At 42.9% G+C, this 25,755-nt stretch overlaps 1 protein-coding gene across 2 annotated transcripts in view; it reads left to right on the plus strand.

The window, feature by feature from the left end:
• Positions 1-7,297: 7,297 nt before the first annotated feature.
• Positions 7,298-25,755, plus strand: part of nol4la (nucleolar protein 4-like a) — a 34,427-nt gene continuing 15,969 nt past the window's right edge. For both annotated transcript variants that reach the window (XM_088291532.1, XM_088291534.1), the window contains exons 1-4: positions 7,298-7,698; positions 19,037-19,192; positions 22,510-22,621; positions 24,685-24,794. In XM_088291532.1, the coding sequence (XP_088147658.1) occupies positions 7,348-7,698; positions 19,037-19,192; positions 22,510-22,621; positions 24,685-24,794 (729 nt within the window). In that variant the 5' untranslated portion in view covers positions 7,298-7,347. The remainder of the gene's footprint in view (positions 7,699-19,036; positions 19,193-22,509; positions 22,622-24,684; positions 24,795-25,755) is intronic.

A 25,755-nucleotide genomic window follows, 5' to 3' on the forward strand; every position in this document is an offset into this window, starting at 1 on the left:
TTTTGTAAATATTACAAGATACTTTTGAATTACTGCGAACTGCAAATTCAAGAAAACTGCAAAATACAAAAATAAAACATTGAGGCCTTTAAGTTAAATGCTATTTCAATTCGATATATGGTTTCATGAATCAATATAAGGCAATTCAAATCGATTAATCGAATTTTTACACCCAGCCCTAATTTATTTTGACCTTTGTAAGGTGGGTGGGGGGGGGTCACTTTGTGACTGATTTATATGTTCCGCTAAAAGAACAAGAACCTTCGAAACCACACCTTGAGAATCCTGCTCTTGATGATACTAAAATAAATGTATTAAGATGACACACAGTATGTGAACATACGCTGTTTGCGCTTTTGTGGGATGGGTCGGTTCTCGGCCGGGACACAAAGGAGCTGCAGTTTTCATCTCCACCTTGGGGAGGCAGACGTGTTCTGGTTGTTTTGGATCGAGCAGCGGCGATATCACGAGTGGGCCGAGCCGCGTCAACTTGTCAGCCTCACTGAAGCCGGTTCCTCATCACTCGCCGTCAGGCTGTGTGCCACGCATTGTCTTCACTTCAACACTTATGTCTTCACGTCACTTTGATTCTTTGCCCCCCGTTTACCGGACGCCTGCTGCTGTGCTGTGCCCTCCCACCAACCCAACCGCTGTCTTTCCAGGTTCTCATTCAGAGGATGTGTGTTGAAATAATAAATATGCAGCCTTTGGGTGTGACTATGACTAGGTTGTGTTACAAGCAAAGCCAGTATACTGACTTCAACTTGCATTTTCACATCAGCGAAACTTAAAACATTTAGTTGGATTGTCCATCTTAAAATGTTTTAAAAAATTTTTGCCAACAGATTTTCAGTTCATCCAACTTGTGGCTACATTTGTCTTGGCTTTTGGCCCCTTGCATACCAGCTTCTTCTTTCGGGTTCTTCACGTCACTTAGGTCAGAGTTCACACATTAGGCAAGGGAAGAAAGCTTTATTTATATTCCGCATTTCCTACACTAGGCAATTCAATGTGCTTCACACAAGCAAAGACACCTAAAAGCCTTTAAAAACAAAACAATTAATGACATTCAGAAGCAGAGAGACTTTTAATATATTTAAAGGTAAAGTAAATAAATTAAAATAGTTTTCTAAAATGACTAGAAGTCTGGACTGTGAAATGTAACCTTAAAGCAAAACAAAAAAAAAAAGGAATCCACTGGTTTTTTTTTTTCATTAGATCAGCTTTTCTTCAATGGATCCAATGCGAATATCTTTTAGATATTTGTAGACCAGTCGCAGAATTTAAAATCTATTCTACAGCTGATTGGGAGCCAGTGTCAAGACTTTAGGACAGCAGCAATATGATCAGATCTATTTGGGTATGTTCACACTGCAGGTTGATTTGATTCAGATTTTTTTCATGCAGTGGGAACTGTACAATTCAGATTTTTTAAAATCCGTTCTGGGCCTCTTTCATATGTGGATGTAAATTGGCCACCAGAGATGGGCACTTTAACCTCTTTTGCCAGTCCGTCCTCCGTCCGCCACCTGAGGAGCCTTCCATCATCGTCCCTCCGTCCTTGTTCATAAAATAATCATTCTTCGTCCCCTTCCGTCCTTACTTTCTTTCCACCACCCCGGGGCCTCCTGCCGGTGGGACATGCCCGTAGCACCTCATCCTAATCAGATGCCCCAGCCACCTCATGTGGCTCCTCTCAATGCGGAGAAGGAGCGGCTCGACTCCGAGTCCCTCTCGGATGACCGAGCTTCTCACCATATCTCTAAGAGAGAGCCCGGACACCACAGCTATATTTATATATAATTCTTCACATTCATTTGATATTATATCTGTCCCAATGTTAAATGTTACGTGAGAGTTTTTATCCGATTTGAAATCAGCTTGTTGTGTTGCCTCGCAGATTTCATAGTACGCCTTCAGAATCAACAGCGCGAGAGTTTGTGCCGTGTGCTCCGACGGGATTTTAGAGTTGATAGACAGTTGCGACAGCCAATCAGATCACAAGTTGGTAACAGCAAGCCTTCTTGCGGGCCTTACGTTGAAGGTGCGAACGCGTTCTGTGATTCGATACTCACTTGGGACCAAGTGGAAAATCGACATCAGACAGTCTTTCCTGGCAAACATTCAAAAAAGTGAAATATCTTCATGCTTTTTTAACTCAACAATGGCCAAAGGAGGGAAAAGTGTGCGTTTGATGGAAGATGTACCTGCAAGGTCATCTTCTAGACAGACCTTTCAAGAGAAGCTCACTCTCGTGAGCAGAGGTGGTCCAACACTCATATGAGGGGGGATTTATTCAACTTGGACTAAGTAGGACTTCACTGAAGGCCTAAGTGTGAAATGGAAGACCCGCCATTAATTTTGTAGTTGACATGTTTGTCGATAGCATGAATTCATTGCAGGCGGTTCATTCCGAGCGGCAGTGACGTCGCATCATCTTTAGCAGACGTGTCCGTGAAATGAGATCGAAGAGCGTCAACTCATTTCCCCTAAATATTTCGACCTCCTCACGTATCGCTGCTCTGACAATATGAAATGATAAAAAGTTGTGACTTTTCTGTTGCCGGTCCTTCCCTATGGAACGAACTTGCATTAAATGTTAGGCAAGCCCCCTCTCTGTCCACTTTTAAAACTCGTTTAAAGACACATTTTTATTCTTTGGCTTTTGACTCAGCATGAGACTGTCACTGCTCTGCTGTTCTTGTATTAATTGTAAATGTGTTTTAATTTGTGTTGTAATTTCCCACTGATTTGTATTCCACTCTATGTAAGACGCTTTGATATAGATCCAGGTGTTGTGAAATGCGCTATATAAATAAAGTTGCGTTGTATTGTTGTTTTTTGTAATGTGAATGAGGACATAGAAAGAATGGATTTAACAAAAAATTAGAATTGGGCTTCACGCCTTGTAGTGTGAACATAACCTTTGCTCTGTTCAGAACTCGAGCTGCAGCGTTCTGATTTAGCTGCAGATGTTTGATGTGCTTTTGAGGGAGTTGGGTCAGAAGACCGTTCGAGTAATCAAGTGTACAGGAGATAAAGCATGGAAAAGTGTCTCCTGGTCTGCATGGAACATTCGGCCCTTTAGTTTGGATATGTTTTTGAGGTGTTAAAAGGCTGTTTTTGTGATTGATAAGATCTGATAGCTGGAAGTCAGGTCCAAGACTATCAGCACCCAAAGAATTTGGACTTTCTAAAGGCAATGGCTCCAGGTGTTTTGGAAGAGCAATTCTATTTTTTCCCCTCTTTGGTGTGAAACAAAATAACATCTGTTTGGTTTTGGATTGGCAGAAGAAAGTTTTTGACTGCTGTCATTTGGGGACGTTGATAACCAACATTGGTGTTCTGAAGCATTTGACCCCAAGGTAACATTTATAAACTGAACAAAAGGGGTCCAAGCACTGACCCTTGAGGGACCCCACATCTCATGGTCATTTGTTCATATTCAAAACTTCTAATGAATTGTAACTCCTTTCCTCCAAGACATTTTAGGACTGTTTTATCTAATCCGGATTCCAGAAATCTCAAACCAGAAATACAGTCGCTTTCTCTGAATTTGCTCGTAACATACAATCCGTGCTCAAAAATTGAATTATTTTCCGCCCATTATCTGAACCGCTTATCCTCACAAGCATGCTGGAGCCTATCCCAGCAGTCAACACCCTGAACCGGTTGCCAGCCAATCGCAGGACCCACGCAGACGAACAACCTTTCACACTCACAAACACATCTGCATAGCAAGTTGTATTTGATTAGGTTTTCCAAAGTCATTTTAAAGGTCTTTGAAGGGCAGCGGAACCTCGATTTAACGGCCTAATTGGGTCAAGCGGGTGTAGGCATACGTTAGAGGTGACTGGTACATCGAACGTTGAATAGTAGATAAGGACTTTACAAAATAAGCAACTGTGGACTGTACTAAAAATAGAACGTTCGAGAGACGTTTACGTGACTAGCGGCAGAATAAAAAACAGCCATAGATATGAATTGGTAGCTACGACATGCTTATGATACACTTATGCTACGCTAATGTTCGCGTTTTTTCATTACACTGGTCAACAAAAGTTTTCAAATCAGAGAAACAAGTAACTTTTCAAGATGATTCCAATGCACTGATTCCAAATTTGCCCTCCTCATTTCTCAAGCACATCAAGTTTTCATGATAATCATAATTATATAATATGAGTAGAGTGATACAGCAATTAGTTATATTTATGAATTAAGGGTTAGGTTCAGCAACGGGTGGAATGTTTATCCCGAAAACGTCATAGCTATAAATGACCAAGCATGGCAAAATCCGTAGAAATCAGCGTGAGGGATGCATGAAGCCATCTCTGATTAAAATTTGAAAGAAACTTCTGACCGCTCTTTCTGTCAATGCCACCACAGCGCCGTTTACTGGCACTGTAAGGAATTGTGGCCATTCTGGACTAACAGGTGTGTCACCAAATGTTTGTCCACATCCAAATGTGGTTCCTGCATATAATTCTTCAGCACACACGCCGTCAAAAATAATTGCAGATTAGCGCAACACAGAGCTGCACTGATGTCTGTGTACGCGGGGCGGGGGTGAATGGACTCCATGAAATGATGATGGATCATACTTGCAAAAATCAGCCTTGAAATGCTTCTGCCCCCGAGTGATGTTCAACATATAGGATCAGGCCAGTCCTGACAAAAAAAGACTCCTGGAGACCAGATGATGAAATGGAATGAAATGGCTTGCACAGGCTTCGGCCAATCACCCCACGCACGCACGCACATGCACGAAAGCACTAGTGCTGTATTTGACGTCTACCGGTGTCCAGGGTGGGGCTTTTTGTCCAATGTTCCATTTTGCGTGCGCGGATCGAGCCACGAGGACGGGCCATCCCACTCAGCCTTTGCAGGGCCAGAGACTCTGCTGAGCTGCTGTCATGGCAACAGCAGCAGTCACCGCCGCCAGCTTGGGCCTGTAATGTACAGGCCAGGGGGAGTCACACACAGGCGCCCAACTGTACAAACAAGACCCCCGATGAGAAAAAAAAAAAAAACAGTCTGACAATGGGGTTTGCCTCTGATATGGACTAATATATGGGTCATTCTCAGAGACATTCATAATTTGCTTTTACAATATAGAAATTCTCATCACGTGACCTTCGTTTTAAAAGGGTAAAACCCTATTTGAAGTCTAAATTTTATTGATTTTATTTTAAGGTCATAATAGCAAAGATAATAAACTCAATTCAAGGCAATCCAAAGCTATGGAAATGTCTTTGAATTTGTACGGCAAAAAATCGTTGATGATAACAATTTCAATTTTGCCACAGATTTCACAAATGGTGGTGACCCACTGAAATACGCTTCTTCCATAAAGGTTGATAAATGATAATGATAAAGTGCATAATGGTAAAGGCCACGTAAGTTGCAGAATTTCCAAACACGTCACACTCTTGTCTTTTTTGTCATTCGTAATAACACAAGACATGAAATTGTTCTGACTTGAGCTGTCAAAATAAATCGATTCATCGACAGCCAAGATGCGTTCGTCTTAGTTTTCAGGAAAAAGGCACATTAATATGAAGTGGAAATCGGAAAAGCCTACAGAACCATCCCCCCATCCACTATCTGAACCCCAAAATGGAATTAGCATCTTCAGAAAATAAATGCCAAAATATGACATTTCATTTACAACACAAAGCGTTAAAGATTTCTGGGCATAAAAAGTGTGAAAAATCAACACCCGTTACCTTTTGAATGAACACAATCATTCAAATATTAATATCATTGAAATTAATTGATTTTCAAAATAAAATACACTGGGGTACGTCTTCACTGTTATTTATCAAACGATATGAAAATGACCCATGAATGCAGCCTTTTGTGCTGAAGCCATGCTGACATTAAATACTTAAAGCAATGCGTCTGATTTTAGTTTGTCCAATTTTTTTGTCCACTCAAACAACAATCAAGTCAAATAGAATAAATTTACGAGCACCGATTGGCCTTTACTCATCCAGTCTAATGAGCAAAAATGAACGTTAAATAACTGATTTGCATATGAGAAAACATGAGTCCAAACAAAATAAAAAAATTTTAGGGACACTTGTATCGACAACAGTATTTTTTTTCCCTGCCTGAAGTGAAAGTGACATAAGGAATGAAATTGTTTTGCTTTTTTTGCATGCATACCAGATGTTGCAATGTGGTGAATTTGAAGAATCCCTCTCTGCGTTTCTGGACTTGAATTTTTCTGTTTGAATTGTAAACATTCTATGAGGCCCGGACTGTCTTGCAATCAAACAAAGGACCCTGTTCATGATCAACGAGTAGCATCCTCCATGCAGGTGTAGTATGTTAAAAAAAATATTCTCATCCTTAAATCGGACATTGTGGTGCGTCTTGGATTCACGGAGGTACAGAAAACAAACACGAGGTTCGCTTGCGGGATGACAATGCAAAGAGGCATAGACGGGAATACGAAGTCGGCAGTAGCCTATTTCTTTCACTTCTTGTTCCTCTTTGAATGAGGACAGCGGAATTGGAAAGGCCCGTCTTGCAATGAAACAAAGAAGCCCTTCTCACCCCACGCTTTGTTGCACAACGGGACGGTTAATTCTTCACTCAGCAATAAGCACCGCGTCTCTAAAAGTGTTCTTGTCCTGAAGTCGGACGTCGTGTGCGGCTGGCACGAATGGCGGGATAGGTTTTGTAATGCGCGTGCATATTTCAGAGGGACGATAAGAAGTCGCAGATGCCATTCAAACAGGTGTGAGGAAGAACCGGACGCGCACGACGTGAAGCTTTTTGCTGTTCGAGACCAAATATACACCCCCTTCCCCCGCCATAGTCGTATGTAGGTCGATAGAAAGTGAAAGCGACATGTTTCTTTTGTCTCCTCGGAGCTCAAGAAGAAGAGGAAGGTTTTACGCACAGGTGGGAGATGGCCGCCCCGGTGCAGGACGCCCCCCCTCCCTCTCCCCCAGCCATGCCCCCTTCCTTCCTTCCTCCTTGCCTCCCTCCCTCCCACACTCCCTCGCTCGCTCTCTGCTCCTCAGCTCATGATTTGAGGAAGTGACATTTTATCACCGCTGCGGTCGGGACAGCCGCTGCAAACAGGTGTGCTGTCGTCCGTCCGTCCGTCCGTCCGGCCCGGGTCACTCACGCGCAACCAAACCGCGTCCCGGTGCCGAACCGAGTCACGTTGGACGTGGGACAACAGCGGCGGCGGGGCGGGAGGGGGTAGGTGGAGGAAGCCGCTCAAGTGTGCTCTTTATTAGCCGGGCTGTTGGATCCAGACGTGAAAGAAGAGAGAGAGGGAGAGCGCGGCGGGGGGGAGAGGGAGCGAGAAGTGGGGAGCGAGGGCGAGCAATGGCAACGAAGAAGGCGGCGTGCGTGGATGCGCCCAAAAGGAGCCGGAGCCGGAGTCCGGTCGCGTTGGAGGCGGAGATGTTCAGTGAATTTCAGGACTGGTGCCTCCGCACTTACGGAGACTCTGGGAAAACAAAGACCGTCACCCGGCGGAAATACAACAAAATCATGCAGACCTTGTTGCAAAACGACGAGTCGGACGGCGTGTACGTGGACAACAGCCACATTAACGCCAAATTCAAATTCTGGGTCAAGTCCAAAGGATTTCAAGTGGGGACCAACGTTTTGGGAGAGCACAACAAGAAAGGAGCTCCGGGGAAGCCCGTGCTGTATGTCCCGGTCAAGTCAACGGTAAAGTGTGATCGTGCGCGTATGCGTGTGCGTGTGCGTGAGTGGCGTCTGCGTGCTGTCCCGTCGCCGTCTGCAACTTGTCTTCATTTCCAAGCTGGCACGAAAGAAAAAGAAAAAAAACGCCAACATTTCGCGGTCCCACCTCCACCCCGCGCGATAACGCTCCACTTTGTCCGTGCATGCACATCCCAGCGCAAGCGGCCCCGTGCACTATCATCCCTGCTGCCATAGCAACGCCGCTGCCTGCCGGCGGTGCCGATGCTGAGAGGCTGTTGTGCAGCCGTGACGGCGAGAAGCAACACTCACATTGACAATGTGCGGCGTTATACACTTTCGCACCGGACGCCGAACGACTTTCATGGTATGCAGCTTGGACTCTCGGGGGTGCCCCTTTAGAGGCAGATAAAGTCGAGGCGTGTGTGTGTTTTGGGGGTTGGGGGGGGCGGGGGGCAATCACCTGCTGATTGCGGGTGGAGGTACTCACGACATGCGCCCTCGCTGTCCCAAACCAACTGACGCGCATATTTATTTTTTTCATGCCAATCTGACGGGTTGAGTAGAAAATGTAGACGGTGTGTGACCGTGTTGGCCAAGTGTCACTTTTCATTGTCCTGGCAAAGATGCGGATAGACTCGCACTCTCGCAGGCGCCCGTTGCTCTGGCAACACATGTGTTCTGTGTGTGCTCCACCAGCGCCGGCTTCTGCCGCATTTTGTTGTCGACAACACATAAAGTCATACATAGCTGCATATTGCAGGCCGGTCACAAGTGGGAGGGGGACGGGTGGTGGTGGTAGGGAGGGTGGCTGGTTTTAATTTGTGCCAATTCACATGCGGGCCTACGAATGAAACAAAAGGGGCCGAGAGCGACACACACGCAGTTGGTGCCGAGCGTCACTTGTTCGTGCCCGATGACGTGACGACGTGTGAAAGTAAAGGCCCCATCACATGTCCCACCTCACGGGGTTAAAGGAGTCATGTCATGCTTGCGCCCATACAAGTGATAAACAGTAAGGTGGGTGCGTGTACGGGCCCACCTCCGTTTTAAATGCGCCTTCTGGGAATCATCCCGCCCATGTTGTTAACAAACTAGAGGACATATTGGCGCAAATTCAGGAGCCAATGCGTTGAATCCGCCACAGGTGCTCAACCTGAGTGAATGCACAATTTCCTCGTGGGACGAGCGAGCTGGTTAATCTCGTCTCTGGGCTGTATTATGTTCCCCTGCGGACAAGAGGGCAGGTGGAAAGCGCTGAGTGTGTTGAGTGTCTTTTGTGTGCAGCTTTCTTTTGATAAAAGTTCCTGCAGTTGTCTTGATTGGGACAAATCTCACCCGGTGTCTCCTAACCTTTGTTGAGCCAAAGCACACATTTCACATTAGGGGAAATAAAACAAACAAACTCATATCAAAAATCATCTCTAGCCATTGAAATCAATGGAAATGCCATTAATCGGTTGCAACCCCCCCCCAACCCTGCTACAAAAAATAAATAAATAAACAAATACAAATTAAATGCTTTTAAAAAGGAAAAAAAACATCATATTGTACTTTATGAAATGTAAAGGGATAACAAAATGAAATAGAGTGTAAAGAATTACGCATCACGATTTAATGCTGCAATCCGATTGGCGGTGATGATCCTTCTGATGTGCTCGCCTTGGCCATCGGAGGGCAGCATAATAGTCATGCAGACACAAACAAAGAATATTAAACTTTTACCACTCCTGTTTGTGAGATAATAAATATTAGTAATTTTTCATAGAAGATAAAGAATGTATGCCTGTGGGTATTATTTCATGATCTCTCCACACGTGTTGCGGGAGCTGCACAATTATAATGATTGGATAAATGATGATCATGATTTTTTTAAATCAATATTGAAATCACAATATCCATCATGTTAGGGATCACATCTGTACTTTTATTGTACTAGTTTGTGTGTATAACATGAGACTTTAGAATAAATGGATTATCATTTTATAATAAATAGAAAAAAATAAAATTTAGATCGGGCTAATATTTTGTTGAACATCACTTGTCCCTGAATCCAAAACAAGTTCAGACAACAGATGTTGATCCCTTTCAAGACACTACTTTCTTCTCTTGGCATGACTCCTCATCAGTCCTCTCATGTGACTTTGGGCTCCCACTGCAGGGAGCGTTCGCTTGTTAATTTACGAAGTTCAAGGAAGCCTAAATCATGTCTTCGCCCCCTGGTGGTTGGCTGACCACTGGTTGAGAAAGTGCGCCATTCAAATGCAACAGAGCTTTCATTTTATGTTGAGGATCGGCCAAAATCATGTTCACGACTACATTTTATTATTTGCACCTACATGTTCCATGATTTGTGATTTATTCAGACAATTATCCGTTGCTGAAAGGGTTCTAAGAATGAACTTGATATGAACTGTTAGCATTGTCAACATTTAACATTATGCTATCTGTTAGCATTAAGCTAACAGGCCATTCTCTTCCTAATTCTTTGTTTTCTGTTTAGTTTTAGAGTAGACTTTAACTGGCAGTGGCAATAAAAAGCTTGAAGTGTCTTATTTGGGACAAAATGTTCATGATTTGCCAAGTTTATTGTGAGTTGAGTTAAGTAGAGTTAAGTTGAGTTCTCTGCCACCGTACGGCACTCATTTGCGCTAACAGGTCAAAGCAGATAAATCACCCCAAGCACGGCTCGGCTCTTGGAAAAACTCCCAACTGGTGTCACTCATATTTCAAGGCACCACTGTATTAATTCTTGTAAATAAATCGTTTGAAGACCAGTGAAGTGAAATTGGATGAATTCTTGTGGGAGGTTTGACGATCTCTCATAGCACAGCATTGGTGAACCATTGAAGGTATTACTGAACTAAAGGTGTTTTATTTACGGGAGAGGAGTACACACTTTGTAGCTAATATTGTGCGTTTGTGTGTGTTTGGGGGGGGGGCTTAGGCCCTCTGTCTGACTCAGCAGCACTATGGAAATGGAAAGAAGAAACATAACATTAGGCAACAGGAGCTGTGTCTACAGATGAGTCAGAAACAACAACACTTGGAATTGCAATGCATGCATCCGGCTGAGACAGCAGGCCTAGTCCAATGCATTTCTGCTTTGTTTGGCATTTCGTTGCCGTTTGCGTTTTGTCCCAAATAGGCCGGCGTGAAAGTGTCGCACACGCTTACGTGGCTTACGGTCACGGCCTTGTTTGGGGGCGACGTTGGGGGGTGGTTGGTCGTGTCTCCGGACGCCCCGCCGCAGCTGCTCCTGGGCCGTGCCAAGTTTCTGTATGGGGGCAGGCGTGCAAATGACGGGAGGATGCATGGGTGAGGGTGAAGGTGGGGGCGGGGATGGACGGTGGCTGATGTGCACACAGAGAAGGCCTCTTCTGTGCGTCCGCCGAGCGTACAAGGCGGCTTCAGTGTATGATGGGACAAAGGCTGCCGGGCGAACAGTCGCCAGTCCGTCAAGAGGCTTCTGTCCGAGCGAGCCACATACTGAATTCTCCTTCTTCATGGTTGCCTGTATGTCCGTGTTGTCTCGCCCTGTTTCTGCACAGCTCTCCCTGCAGCCCCCAGTGTGGAAAAGCAACCTCGTTTAGCTCCCATTATGTTCTGATTAGGGAAGAGGAGGGGGGGGGGGTGCACCAGACGCACACCAAAGATGCATTGCAAAATTACATCCCGCAAAAGCAGCGGCGAGGATCCGGAAAATGCATTTGCATTCACGTGAGCCATGAGCTGAAGATTACATATCAAGACAAAAAAATGTTGCAAGCTCTTGCTTTTAGTTGCCATGTCAACTGAAAGCTGTAACTATGTGTGATTAGCGTCACGCCGGATAATCGGTAGCCGTGTTGTGGATGCGTGTCGAGAAATCGTGCGATTCTGGTGAAGCAAACATTGCAACCAAGGCGCAGGACAAGCCTCAAGTTTCAACTAACAATCATTTTAATAATAGATTCATCTGTCTAGAGGTGAAACACTTAATCGACAAATAATTGATTTTCAAATTGGTAAACTGTTTTGATTCGCAAATCATTGACTGACTTTGTTTAACTTTTTTTCCAGCCCCTCAACAACAAATATTTTACAATTTTTGTGGTCATCCATGAAGCAAACTTTATCTTTATTGTTGTGTTGAATCAAAATAAGAATTTGCAAACATCCGCTTTTACATTGGAAAACAATGATCAACATTTTTGCCAATTTTCTGCCAGATGTTATGAAAAAAAATCAGTAACTGAATTATAATCAACTACGTTTGTGGATTTCTTTCTGTCAATTAAAAAAAAACTGGTTGTAGTAACGGAAAGGAAGTTGAAAAAAAGCTAAAAAAAACATTTAACCTGATTTATCTATTAAATAAACAAAATGAAACGATTAATCAATCACTGCAATAAATGTCCATTGCAGCCCTCGTTTGAGTCACTACAAATAGAATGCATTCATCAAGTGCTACAAAAATCTTAGAATATTTGTTATTGCGGCAGTAAAAACTTATATATATATGCTCGCTTCTTTTATTTGCTGTCGGATGCAAAAGTAAACCAAATGTCTTTTATCTGTGACTTGAAGTCTTAATGGGAAACGGGAGCTTTGTTTTATTTTACTAGCAAGAGGAATCAATGATGAAAATTCACCAGCTTTGTTGAGTCGCATCCTTTTTTTGTGATTGGCCAGGAGACAATTAAACAGGCCGACGTGAGATATTCAGGGTAGAGCCTCCCTCAATTTACAAAATAAAAGACTTCATGGGGACGTCGTCTTTGTGCTCTGGAGCTTATTATTCTTAACCATCTCGGGTCTTGAAAAGGCGACTGGAGATGTTTGCACCTCGACATCAACCGAGAAGGGGAACATCATCATTATTATCTGATTAATTAGGCCACGCTTCCCTTGAGAGACCATCTTTTCGGGAAAGGGCCACAGAGTCAAAAGAATACCGGCCCTATTATTCTACAGCATTTGCATAAATGTCTTTTTTTTGTGTGTGTTTTGAATCTCCTGCGCTTTTGTCCTCACTTTTTGTTTGATGGTTGTCTGGCAGCACTTATCGGTAGGCCACATGTCCTCACTTGAAGGGCTTCCCAAAATGTGCACCGTCCTAAACGAGAATCACAGAGTCGTTCACTCGGGAGCTGCTGATGAGCTTGTTGTGTCATCAGTGCAGATTTCAAAAATGTGTGGTGCCTTGAGATACAAGCAACCAACTGAGTTTTTTTTTGTTTTTTTTCAAAATATTCAACACAATATATTGGAACGTAATACATATTGACTGGTAACAAAACTACTCACAGTCATATATTCTTTATCCTCAATGAAAAATTATGCATATTAGAGCATCTTATGGAAGGATGCACGAAATAGAAGTAGTACAACAGTAGACCCACACTATCCGCGAATAGCAAAAATCTGCACATAATTGATGCCCATTATAATTGCATTGAATAAGAAAATGACCAGAAATTCTTGAAAAAGTGGGGATAAATCGCCAATAAGTAGTTTCCATGAAAAACCACAGTTGGCGTTCTGCCCCCAAAATTCTAAGAATTAAACATTTAAAAAAAAATCTGCAAACAGGTGAATCTGTGATTGCTGAGCCAAGAGTGGACGGCACTGCATTCTTTTGTGATTGTGTCTGTGTGACCGTATTATATTGCCCCCTGGTGGGCAATGCAATCACACCAGCAGGAGCTGCCCACTGAACTGAATTGCAGCATTAAATAATGATACACACCCTGTTAAATTAATCGTATCCTATTTAATTATGTTCTTACTTGATGTTTTATGAGATAGAATGTTAGAGACTGTTATTTTTATTTATTAAAACACAAACACAAAAATGTTCGTTTTTTTCACAGGGAGACGGCTTAAATATCATTTCCCTTCATTTCAATGGGAATAGATAGTTTCGAAGTATTTTGAGTGTTTTTGTCTCAGAATGAATTCAACTTAGAGCTCAAGGCACCACTGTGACTTGAAATATCTCCAATTTGGGATGCAGGTGCACCCATGTCCAAATACGGACGACACATGTGCGCTAGCTACTTTGTGCTCGTATGCACGCCGGTACAAAGAGGGGGTCGCTGATCGGCTGCTCGGCGTTGCCTCCCTTCAGCACCCTCACTGTTGCCATGGAGAGACCGCTCTTTGCTTTCCCATAGGAGGAGAAATTAACACCATTTTTAACTGGCCCGGGGGCCTCCCCCCTGTGTGGGAGACAATTCAGAGTTCCACTCCTAACACACCCACACACTCACACATATCTTTAAGTCGCCGATAATCCCCCACTTGCACACCTCTGCTGTCACTTTAATACCTTTCCCAGGACAGAAATTGACAAAGTGAGACACAGCGGAAATGGACTGAATGATGATGCGGAAGTGGCTCATTTACATACAAAAGCAGTGCTGGTCCCGGGACCGGTGCTCCTCTTGCCGGTTCCATCAAAGATTGGGAGTGTCGCACTCGCCATCCAAGAATGTTCATCTTGGGATAGATGCTCACACACACACACACGCACACACACACAGAAGAGAGGCTTGGAGCGGGCTGCACCTAATGTGGATTTAATGACAGGCTTTGTGAGCGGAGGCAGAGGGGAGAGGATGATGGTAAAAAGAACGGGCAGCAGAGAAGAAATTGAAAAAAAAAAGCAAAGGGGGGTAATGATCTCTTATCCCCATTTGATGTCATATGCACCTTAACCTGCCACCATTAATCAGACGTGCACACACTGCCACGCGCGTTTGTGCCATTTGCGTATCCATTAGCTCGCTGATATTTACCGACTTCTTGATGATCTGTCATAAGTCACGAGAAGTGATGAAGGTGTTTTTACTTGTTTTTTTATTCATGCATACGTGCAAATTACTGACGCACCAATATAATAGTGTACATTCTGACTTTTATTTATTCAGTTCATAAAATGCTCTGATACTACGACACCCGATATCAGTATGTCATACACGCACAAGTGGTTTTGTGACCGTCTCAAAACACCGAAATGCAATGAATCACTTCCAAAACACCAATATCATTTTTTAAAACAAAAATTTGCACCCAGCAATAGTGTAGTGTATAAAAACACACAGTAATATAGTGATAAATTAATGCCTCATGCACAGGTGTCATCCAAATGGCTCAGGGGCCTGATTTGGCCCCCACATCATTTTATGTGGCCTGTCAAAGGAAATCAAGTATGTCAAATTCCCTGATGCTGGCTAAAATCTGCGCCACACTTTCAAATTGTCATAGGAAGGAAATAATATCTTAATGCATGCATTTTCTTTTAGCCAAACCCCTTATTAAATTAACATAAAAAATAGTTGAAGAATCCATAATTCTTGACTTTAGATTTCAAAACTAGTTATCCATCAAATTGTTGTGCACTGTATATGAAATAATATGAGGAGGTGATTAAACATTTTAATGGTTCCACCGTCATAACAGCCCTCCAAGGGATACCGTACTCAGTGTGGCAATTAACAATAATGAATTTGACACTCCTGGCCGAAAAACTTTCCTCTTATGTGTTCTTTCTTGACAGCTAGCAAAGCAGCACATGACGTCCTCCCACTGCAATGAAGCCGATGTGAATTGATGGTTGCTGTGTTGATGTTTTAAAGTTTCTGGCGCCACCTAGAGGCGGTGGTTGGGAGGAGTTGGCTTGGGGATTTCTGAAGCGGACTCGTATCTCAATTTTGATGCTAATCAATCTATTAGCCTAGCGACAGCGCATATCTGGAACAACTCTTACGTCAAGGCACTCGTATCTCAAGGCACGGCTGAAAAACAAAAAGTGGTTTTGGGGAAACTGCAAACTCCCATCACTGCGAAATCCCTGGCATGAGATCTTTGTGCATGTCCGAGGCGCTCATTTGCGGCGTGCGGCGTCTCGGCCAGCAGCTCTCGTGGCCTTCCTGCCTTTGTGACCCAGCTGCTTCCAGTCAAGCTCCCCACCTCCTCTTCCTGACCTGCCTGCCTGTGTGCAGGACCGCTCCTCTCTCGCCATCAGCGACTCGTGTGCTATGCGTGTGCGCGCGAGCGTGCGCAAGACTGCCAGCGGGGGTGGGGGCGGCCAACTCAAACCCTCCAGTCTCCTAGCAACAGAGCGGTTTGTTGCGGGACAGGGAGCCGACGAGAGGATGGGGGCTGGTCGTACAGTGGCTGGGGAGGAGAGCAAAGTCCTGCGGGATTACAAAGAAAGAGCGAGAGCGAGAAGGAGGAAAGGAGCGTTGCGGCGCGTTCATGACATCTTGTTGCCGTTTAGGGATGCTGACATGTCTCCTTTGCTCTTTAAAACGCCCCGCCGTCGTTGATGAGACCAAATAGCTGCGGCTCCATTCAACAGCTGTTCTCCTCCAAGATGCTTCCAGCTCTACCCGCTCGACGTGTACTGTACGCGTATAGGACGCACAAACACGCACACTTGAAAGCAGGATAGTATGTGTAGGGTGAATGTTTCACTCCTTGTTGATTGTCATCTGGAAGCATTTAGCTGGAGACTCGGCCTTCAGCTGCTGACGAGACTGACGTCGTGGCTAACTGCATTTTCCCAGTGGTTAACTTCAGTTTGTCATTCATATGTCAGCAAAATCATTCAATTGATGTCATATTGATGGTGAATTCAAATCAGAAGCCCTCTGGGTGCACAGCAGGTTGCAAATGTTTTTTTTTTACATTTATTCCTGTGACAAACGAATACAATTAGATTAGGGTTGCATATTTGGAATATTTTTTAAATGGATTAATCTATTGATTAGCCCATCAATCGGATAGAAATCTGATTTGCATTAAAGCTGAGTCCAAAATATTTTCTTTCAGCAGAAAACTTTTTATAATCCGTCCACAGGTGGTTAGATCGAGGACTGTTTGCCCACTTTCAATCATTTATTGAACAAACAGTAACAAAACAGTCAACACATGAACATTCTTATTTGCTGACTACTCTTGACACTGTCCAGTCACTGAATACCAGAGTGGCTAATGTTTAGCCTGTTGACAGACGGAGAATTCACCATTATCATTTGCAAAATGTAATGTATTTAAATAAAATGATCATAATTTTTTCCATAAATGGACTTCCTTTCAGTTACTGGGTTGGTTCTTAACATCTCTCAAGAAAAATCTAGATCCTGACTTTCCGACAAACAGTTGTTTGCAAATGTCTGATTTTGATTGTTGAAACACTGAAATCAGTTAACCTTAGGCAAATAAGTTAAATAAGGGCTCTAAACAGTTAATTAATTAGTTGTTACCTCTCAATAACATAATCCTTTAATGAGAGTATACTCAGGCGTTAAATCAGCACTCAATAGGTAGTTTAAAAACATACAAATAGCTAGAGCCTTGAGGTGTAACAATTAATTGAATACATAATTAATTGATTAATGAATAAATCAAACTATTTTGATAATCGATTAGTAGTTTAGAGGCCTTTGTTAAAATGTTCAAAACCCTCAGCCTGTCAACAGTATACTGTGATCTCTGTACTCCTCCCTGAATGTGTGTGTGTGTGTGTGTGTGACATTTGCAAGCATCTGCTTTTACTTTGGAGAACAATTATCAACATTTTTGCAGATTTTATGACTGATGTTACGGACCAAACCTAGGACTGAATCCTAATCAATATGTTTGTGCTTTTTCTGCACTGTCAGTTTGAAACAGTGTCATGCCTTTGAATAAAGAGAAGGAAATTATTATTGTATTTTTTTATTTTATCTGATTCTACTAATCAGAAAAATAATCACCAAATAAATTGATGATTAAGATTATTATAGTTAAATAAAACTATTGATTAATAGAGTCAAATTGAATAGCAAGAAACGTATCTATTTTTTATGACAAAGTGATAAAAACAGTGCAGAGGCCTTGATTCCATGGATGTGATTGTGTCCTCTCGAGCGAGTGGTGCAAACATCCGTCTGGGAGAATTTGGGAGGAATTCAGCAGAGATGCAGCACTGCTGTGGGTGCAATGCACACCCCACACTTGTATGAGATTATCTAAATCCAGCGTGAATGGACCTGACACCATTGTCCCAAGCACCGATAGCGCTGGTGATGATGTCACCGGGAGAGGGGTAGTACGGGCGAGAAGGGGGGAAGGGGGGGGGGGCTGCAGCGTGGTGCTACCTTGCTAGATTACAGCTGCGATGATGAGGTGGAGGATTGTTATTATTTCATTTATTAGCGGTACATTTAGCCCATGCTGACAGGGGAGAGTGGCTGGGAAGAGGCGGGGCTGGGCCGGATTAAAACAAACCCGCTCTGTGAGCTGGTTTTAGTTGCCATGGCAACGATCATTACCTCGCACTTGGGAGAGCCGGAGCAAGAAGAGAGAAGGAGAAGGGGGAGGGCAGCGGGAGGGTGGCGGATCGGCGTAAGAAAACAGTGCACCACAGTCCGCCTGGATGGGACCAAGAAATGTCACAAACCGGGAACAGCGCACAAATCTTAGGGAGGGAGAGAAAACATTGTGCTTCTTTCAGGGCCATGGGACAACTTTTTCTGTTTGGGATGCTCCTCTGACGAGCAAAGATCATTCCCAATTGCCTGACAAACAAAATCATAATGCTTTAATTTGTCCTCCATGACTTTTTCCCGGGATGCTGAAAGGATTCCACTAAATGGCAACTATGGGCAGGAGCGTCGGGGTAAGGGTGGGGGGGGGGGTCGTAACAACTCTGCAAAGACGTGCAGGGAAAGCAGCATGTGACGCGGTGGATGGAGGCGGTTGTCCTGGCGATCCCACTTCCATGGTGCATCACGTGACCCTTTGCCCAGCACACCTGCCCGAGAGAAATCTGTGGCAGTTTCTATGGCGACAGGGTCAGCGGTGCAGGAGGCAGGACGGCTGCCAGAGGTGGTGTTCGGTGGGAGGGACTGCTGGTCTTCAACGGGTTATTTTTAAACGCTGTGGAGATGAGATTTTTTGCGACCCCTCCGGCTGAAAGACAAACACTTGGTCCGACTGCCCGCAACTATGTGACCCACTGTGTGCTTACGTGAAACCTTCCCGCACACATCACATGCAATATGATATCAAATTAGGACCTGCGTTGGCCGATGACCGGTCCAAGCTATGTCCCACCTCTTGCAATCTGATCTATGAGAAATTACTTTGGGGATAAAACTTCACTTTCTGAACGGAGACCGCAACAAATCAACAGCGCGTATAATACATGAGTTAAGAGGAGAAAATGCTTTGGAAAAGCATTTTGAATTGGAGATGTCTCAAGAAATGATGAGACTCAAAAATGCGCAAAAGTAAAATTATTTTGCTGTCAACTCCAATCATCCTTTGCTGTTTGCATGGAAATAATGCAGCGTTTGTGTGCTTGTTTCAGTGTTCGGACGGCAATTCAGCCCAGGACAATTCGTCCCTGAAGCGCGTGGCTGTGGTGGAAGACTTCTTTGACATCATCTACGCCATGCATGTGGAGATTGGCGCCGACCCAGGCCGGGCCCCGAAACACGCGGGCCAGAAGAAGACCTACAAAGCGGTGAGTTTGGCACACTTTGGAGCTCGGGTCCCGAAGGAAGACGGCGGACGAGTTTCCTGAGCAGTTTGAGTGACATGCCGACGATATAATACGAGGAACCCACTTGCAGGTTTTTTGAGATATGAGGCGTTGTGCAGCTGATTTCTCTCTTTTTAATGCCTTTGTTTTGACTTTCAAGTCCAATCTTGCGATACAAGCACTGTATTGTGGCAGTGAACTCAGCTTAACTCAATTCACACCAAATAACTGTTTGGCAAATAGGGAATATTTGATCAAGGAGGAGGCCACGTGCTTACTTCAAGTTGTTTAATGTCTGAACCAGCTGAAGTTTACTTGAAAACAAACAAAAAAATAGATTATCACATGTGCAGTATTTAAAACAACCAACAAACTGCCAAAGGAAAGGCCTTGTTTGCTCAAAGCACCGGTGTCAAACTCAAAGCCCGTGGGCCAAATCTGGCCAGTAACATCATTTCATATGGCCCGCGCCATAGAAACGGCCACGCATGTTTCTTGCAAAAGTCATTTTTTTAACAACACTGAGTTGCAAGTTTTCTTTGCTACAAATCCCCCCCGCCTTCAATCCAATACCACGGCTCCACATTAAGAAGAAAAACAGCACATCCAAATGATCTCGATTATCAAATAATAAAGAAAAAAAAAACATCAAATAAAGCTATGCCAATTTTTACACGGGGATGAGTCAGCAGTTTCAAACAAGTAACTAATATTTAATTCTTAACTTTTGAAATGAAATTTCCAAATCCAGTCATTTTCACCCAAAACTCACACGATTGACATGACAACTCCCTCTTTATTATTAAAGTTAACCACTGGCGAGAACCCTTCTGTTTCAAGACCATGATTTCCTTTGCACTGGCAAGACAATGTATAATTTTTAGCATCAGTAGTTTCCAAGGGAACAAAAACAACTTTGCCAGATGTGTCACATGACTGCTGCCTAAAGAACAAAAGGCAGCGTCAGCTTCAAGACCACAAACGCCGCCGTGTGGCATCTGATGGCCGGACCAAGAGGAACGGGACTAAAATAAGCGTCTTCATGTGTTTGTGTCGGACAGTTCTGAACCCCCCTACACCCCCCGCCCCACTTCCCCTTTCCCCTGAGGAATAATAAAAAAAATGAAACCAATTTCTACTTGTGCCCCTGCCCTGTAGAGAGGTCCTGTCACGTCTCATAGCGTGTCCCCTTTTGAGGAGGCAGCATCAGTGGGGCAGGGCATAATATGGAACTGTCACTGTGGCCTTCTGGGACGAGCACACTCCTCTGGGTGGCCTTTCCCTCTCAGCTGCCTCAAGGGGCCGCCATGTGTGTGTGTGTGTGTAGAAGGGGGTGGGGGGGGGGCAAAAGGGGATGGGGAGCAGTGGCAGCGGTGGTGGACCCGGTGGGGGTGGGCACCCCTGCTGTCTCTTCGTGGTCTTGTGAAGGTCGCTTTTTCCAGGGAAACGCCAGAGGGGACGAGGAGGGGAGGGTGGTGCTGGAGATCGTGGGGGGAGGGGGGTTGGTGGTGGTGAGGCAAAGCATGACACCAACACCATGGTGGGGATTTATGGTAAACACCCTCGAAAGCAATTCAGAAATTGTTTTGCAATACTTTAATCATGTTTATAAGATAATTGGTATGATCATTGGTCATATATGAAGATAATTGGTGAAAACTTACAAAGACTGCAAGAGTGCTAGGCGTTGAGGCACCGAGGACGTTTTCTTTTACGTGAACCCGACACACCTGACAGTTGGTTGACTGAAAGTATACTAAACTTTAGATCGGCAGGAAGCCGGTCGAAGTTGAGGCGCAGGTGGTGCAATACAATGATGGTGCATTCGATCAAAGTGTCGTCAGACGGATTCTCCACCTTGCTGATGTGTGTGGGCGGATGTTATTGTTTTTCATTTCCTAAATATGAAAATAGCGTGCATCAAATCCTCTGAATCTTTGAAAAACAATTCATTGAAGGTATTATTATTCTTCTTATTATTATTAATATTATTATTATTATTATTATTATCATCTTCAATATGTTTTTGAAAGCACCTTTCTGGCCATGGTACGCTTCTATCCTGTGCTGAATTTAAACGTAATGAAAGGAGCTGCTTCCATTGGCAAGGACGCGATTCAGCTCTGTTCACTCTCATAATGATGCAAAGGCCCATTTTTTACAGCTGGTTTAGAGTGCCTCGTTGTCCCCAGTGTCTGCACGCACATCATGCGACGATAGATGAAAGAGTGAAAAAGGGGTATTTTTGTGTTTGAATTTAAAGTCTGACTTGAAGACTGACACTGTATGGACCCGGGCTTAATGCTGACGTGACTGGTTTAGAGCATGTCGTTGTCAGCCGCGATTGCACGCACATCACTGAGAGGAGGGGGAAGAACAAAGGTCGGGGACGATAGTGGTGACAGCCAGTTATCTGGTGCAATCGTGGAATTGCGGTTTGATAGCTGGCAATGCCTACATTCATTTTCTACTTCCTTTTGCAATCTCCACTGGTGTAGCCACTTTAGAGTGCCTCGTTGTTTGCCATGTATGCATGCCCATCATGCAGAAAAAGACAAGGAGTAAGAAACAAGTCCGATATGACAGCCAGTTCTCCGGCGCAATTGTGACGTCCGTTTTGCTAGCGAGCAATGCCGATGTTTCTTTTCTACTTTATTTTGGCTAATCCACTGGCGAGTGCCTCGTTGTCAGCTGTGTGTGCATGTTTCAGAGAGGAATTCAGAAGAGCGAGGAGGCGGTACCAAAAAAAGGCTGACTTGACAGCCATAATGTGGACAGGTGCTTCACATCGCCATTGCTGCTGCCTCGTTGTTGTGGCGTGGATAACCCCAGTGGGACAAATTCCACCCACCGGCTCGCAGATGTCGTTATGTGTGGAAATAAGAATGGTGCTAGACGAAGAGGTATCCATTTTTCTAGGTGGTTGAAGTGGTATTTAATAGAAAGTTGACAGCTGACCACAGTGTAGTTCCAGCACAGTCAGTGGAGCGAATTGCTTGATTTTTCATTATTTTATATACTGACGATTTTTAATCATTCAAATTTGGCAAGGTTGTGACAATACTTTTCTCCAGAGTGTGGCAAATTCCTACCTATTAAGAGTCAACAGTTATGTAAATCGCTGGTTCATTCCCATTCTTTCCGATGGAAAATTTCCAACTTGTAAAATTTCTTGAATTTTGCAACCTTGATCAGAGCAGAAATACAGATCAGGCCTGCCGGCGGCATGAAAGGGAGAGCAGAAAAAAAAAATTCCGACACACATTCGATGCCATTTTTATGTCCTTCCTCTGCCACAGATAGCCGAGACCTACGCCTTCCTCCCTCGAGAGGCGGTCACTCGCTTCCTAATGAGCTGCGGAGAGTGTCAGAAGAGGATGCACATCAACCCCAGCACTGCAGAGTTCAAAGGTAACGCAACCTGTGGATGGCCTGCTCGCTCGGGAGACATCATTAACTGATGGGCTATTTTCAAAATCAACCTTTAAGAGTGCACGCTGATTCCATCTTTCTGACAGACGATGATAACACTCCAATAAATGGACATGGAACAATGCTTCTCCAACTTTTTCACCTCGAATATATATACTTAGTTCTCCAAGCAGCGCTATCGTGATCAACATTAAAACACAGCCAGAGGTTTTATTCCTAAAAATTATATTTAATATTATTGGAAGTCACTGGAATGTTCTGCACAGTATGAAGATAATCATTGAATATAAAAATAGGAACATTTAAAAAAACAACTGCTTAAATGGTAATCCAATGAAAAAGTATTGGACAAAAGATAATTGAAATTTTAATGCTTAAAAATAAATAGTTCATATAGATTAAATGTATATTTGTTGTTCTTAGAAGTACAACTGAACTGCTTTGTCACATAGATTGAGGATGAAAAAAAGTGGTAGCCCTGTAACATTATGGACAGTGCAAATATTACCAGTGCACTTAAATACAGGAACATTAAAATAAAGAAATATAAAAAAGTAATAATAATATAATAAAATAAAAAAAAAAAAACACTTAAAAAATGTGATTGGTTGGCAACCAGTTCAGAGTGTGCCCAGCCCTAAAACAACCCTCATGAGGACAAGCGGATAGACTTAAATAATGATTCAATTAAAGTTTATTGTACAGGAAGGTTAAATTGAAATAGAAATGAATGAAAATGAACACATCAAAACATTAAATGGAGGTTTTATTTTACTTGAAAAAATACATTGAACTTGAGCTACCAATTGGAAAAAAAAAAGTTTAAACCCCTGAAACATTATGCACAGTACGGACATTTGCACTCAACGATGGCATTTCTTTTTTTTAAACTACTTGATAATTAAATTTACTATTATTGGAAGTAAAAGTTAAATAGATTTTTTTTCTCCTTTAAAATTAGGCGTAGTTTGAACATTAACGCTGCACTTTCATGTATGGAATTGGAAAAAAAACTATGGGAGTTAAATTAAGATAAAACCTGTAAAAGCTCCATATTTTTTAATCCAGAGTAAAAGTTTGAAAAAATAAAGTTTCAAGTGATTATACAATGTATTGTCCTTAAAGAAAATAGAACTGAACTGCGCTTAACAAATGTGATGAACTAGATTAAAAAATATAATTTGAAGCCACTGTAACATTATGCACGTTGTGAGTATTTAATATTTTCTGTACATAGTACTCTGGCTTTCTCCAAAATTCCAAAATCATCCATTTTAGGTTCACTGAAGACTCAAAATCACTGGTTTGAAACTCTGGTCCTAGAGGGCCACTATCCTGCATGGTTTAGATGCTTCCCTCCTGCAACACACCTGATTCAAATGTTCAGGAGTTGATCATTTGAATCAGGTGTGTTGCAGGATCGTGTTCCTTGAGGCCAGAGTTTCACACCTGTGCTCTGAATTGTTCTTCACCGTGAGTAGTTGTTCGTCTACTTGATTAGCCGGCGACAAATCCTGCGTGTGCTCAGCTTCACACCTGAAGTCAGATGGGATGGGATCCAGCTCACCCCAAACAAGGGAAGCGCTGTAGAAAATGAATAGATGGATGGATGGGTGGATGTAACTCGATGTAACAAAGACTGAAAAGGCCCAGTAGCCTCAATAGGATGAGGGAAGACTCCCCCGAGCGGACGACGGGGGGATTGCAGCGACATTGTTCCACTTGAGGCTTCTGAGGGGAGATGTGATTTACTACATTTGGTTAGAGAATAATCACAAGAACCTCCTGTCATTGCTAAAAACAACAACAACACAAAACAAAACACACACACACGCACACACATTTCCATACTAAACAATAGCCTCCCTTGTTACTTTACTGTACTAATAAAATAAATATATAATTGCATGAAAAAGATGGCAATCGGAAAAAAAGAACGACAGAAACAAAGAAAGTAAAGAAATAAATAAAGAAATAGAAAAAATAAAGAATGAAAATGTCTGTATTAACTGCAGTTTTTATTTATTTATTTATGTTGTCAGAAAATGACCGTCCAACCTCGCTGGTCCCTGACCTGATTGACTACAACATGCCCTTGACTGCCACCTACCTGAAGCAAATGAAGCTGCAGTGCATGACTGCCACCGAGAGGGTAAATCTTGTTTTGTTTTGTTTTTTTTCTCTCTCCACGTCCAAAATATTTATTTCAACCACCTAAAGACACCTAATGACATCAAAAGTTAACAACAAAAGATTAAAATTGAAACAAATAAAATGCATAGCATTTTATTATTTATATATGAGAATCTATATATACTATATTTGTCCAGTATTGATTTTTTAAGTTTAGATTTGAATAGTGGGTGTGATATAATATTCTTAAATTACACTGTTAGTTCATTCCGCAGGCTTGTTCCGTTTATTGTAATGCTGTGCGATTTTAGTGTTGTTTTGATTTGCCTTTGTTAGAATTGGTTGACCTTTTTTGTGGAACAATTGCGTTTTTTCATTTGAAAATGTCGCTGTATATTCTCTGGCATTCCATTGTCAAAAATATTATTATTACTTTTAGTTTTATTTTTTACCCCAGATTTCATTACGGTAATTTAGTTATGGGAGGAATAAACATACAGTACATTGTGAAGCTGACTGAAATTTTGCATCCTGCGCTGAAATCTTGCTATTGAAGCCAGCAGCTCTGGTTCCTTTATTACACGGGTCATCCTTTTAAAATTGGAGGACTATTTGGGCTCTCAGTGAAATTTCAAATAATCCATGTCCAAAATACAAAACATACACTTATCCCAAGACAAAATATAACTGGAGCTGTTGTAAAAGTGATTTCTAAAAATAATTTCAAATACAAAATAACTCCCTCTCTGCCTCTTCATGACCAGGTTAAGTATCAAATATAACAAAGGCATTTTACATTAGTTTTCGTTTTATTTTTTTTAAGTATGATTTGGTTTATCACAGACAATTTTGAAATCTTGCTCATGATTCGCTAACGTTTCCTCTCAACACACCTGCTTATGAAAACTTTTCTTTGGCCATCTAAAAAAAGTGAGCGACATTTCTCAGCAGGAAGGTTATAAGGCAAGTCCTCTCTTCTA

The sequence above is a fragment of the Idiotropiscis lumnitzeri genome, chromosome 3 (assembly GCF_059441095.1).
Source record: "Idiotropiscis lumnitzeri isolate Australia: NSW breed Sydney's pygmy pipehorse chromosome 3, RoL_Ilum_1.0, whole genome shotgun sequence".
In the NCBI taxonomy this organism is placed as follows: domain Eukaryota; kingdom Metazoa; phylum Chordata; class Actinopteri; order Syngnathiformes; family Syngnathidae; genus Idiotropiscis; species Idiotropiscis lumnitzeri.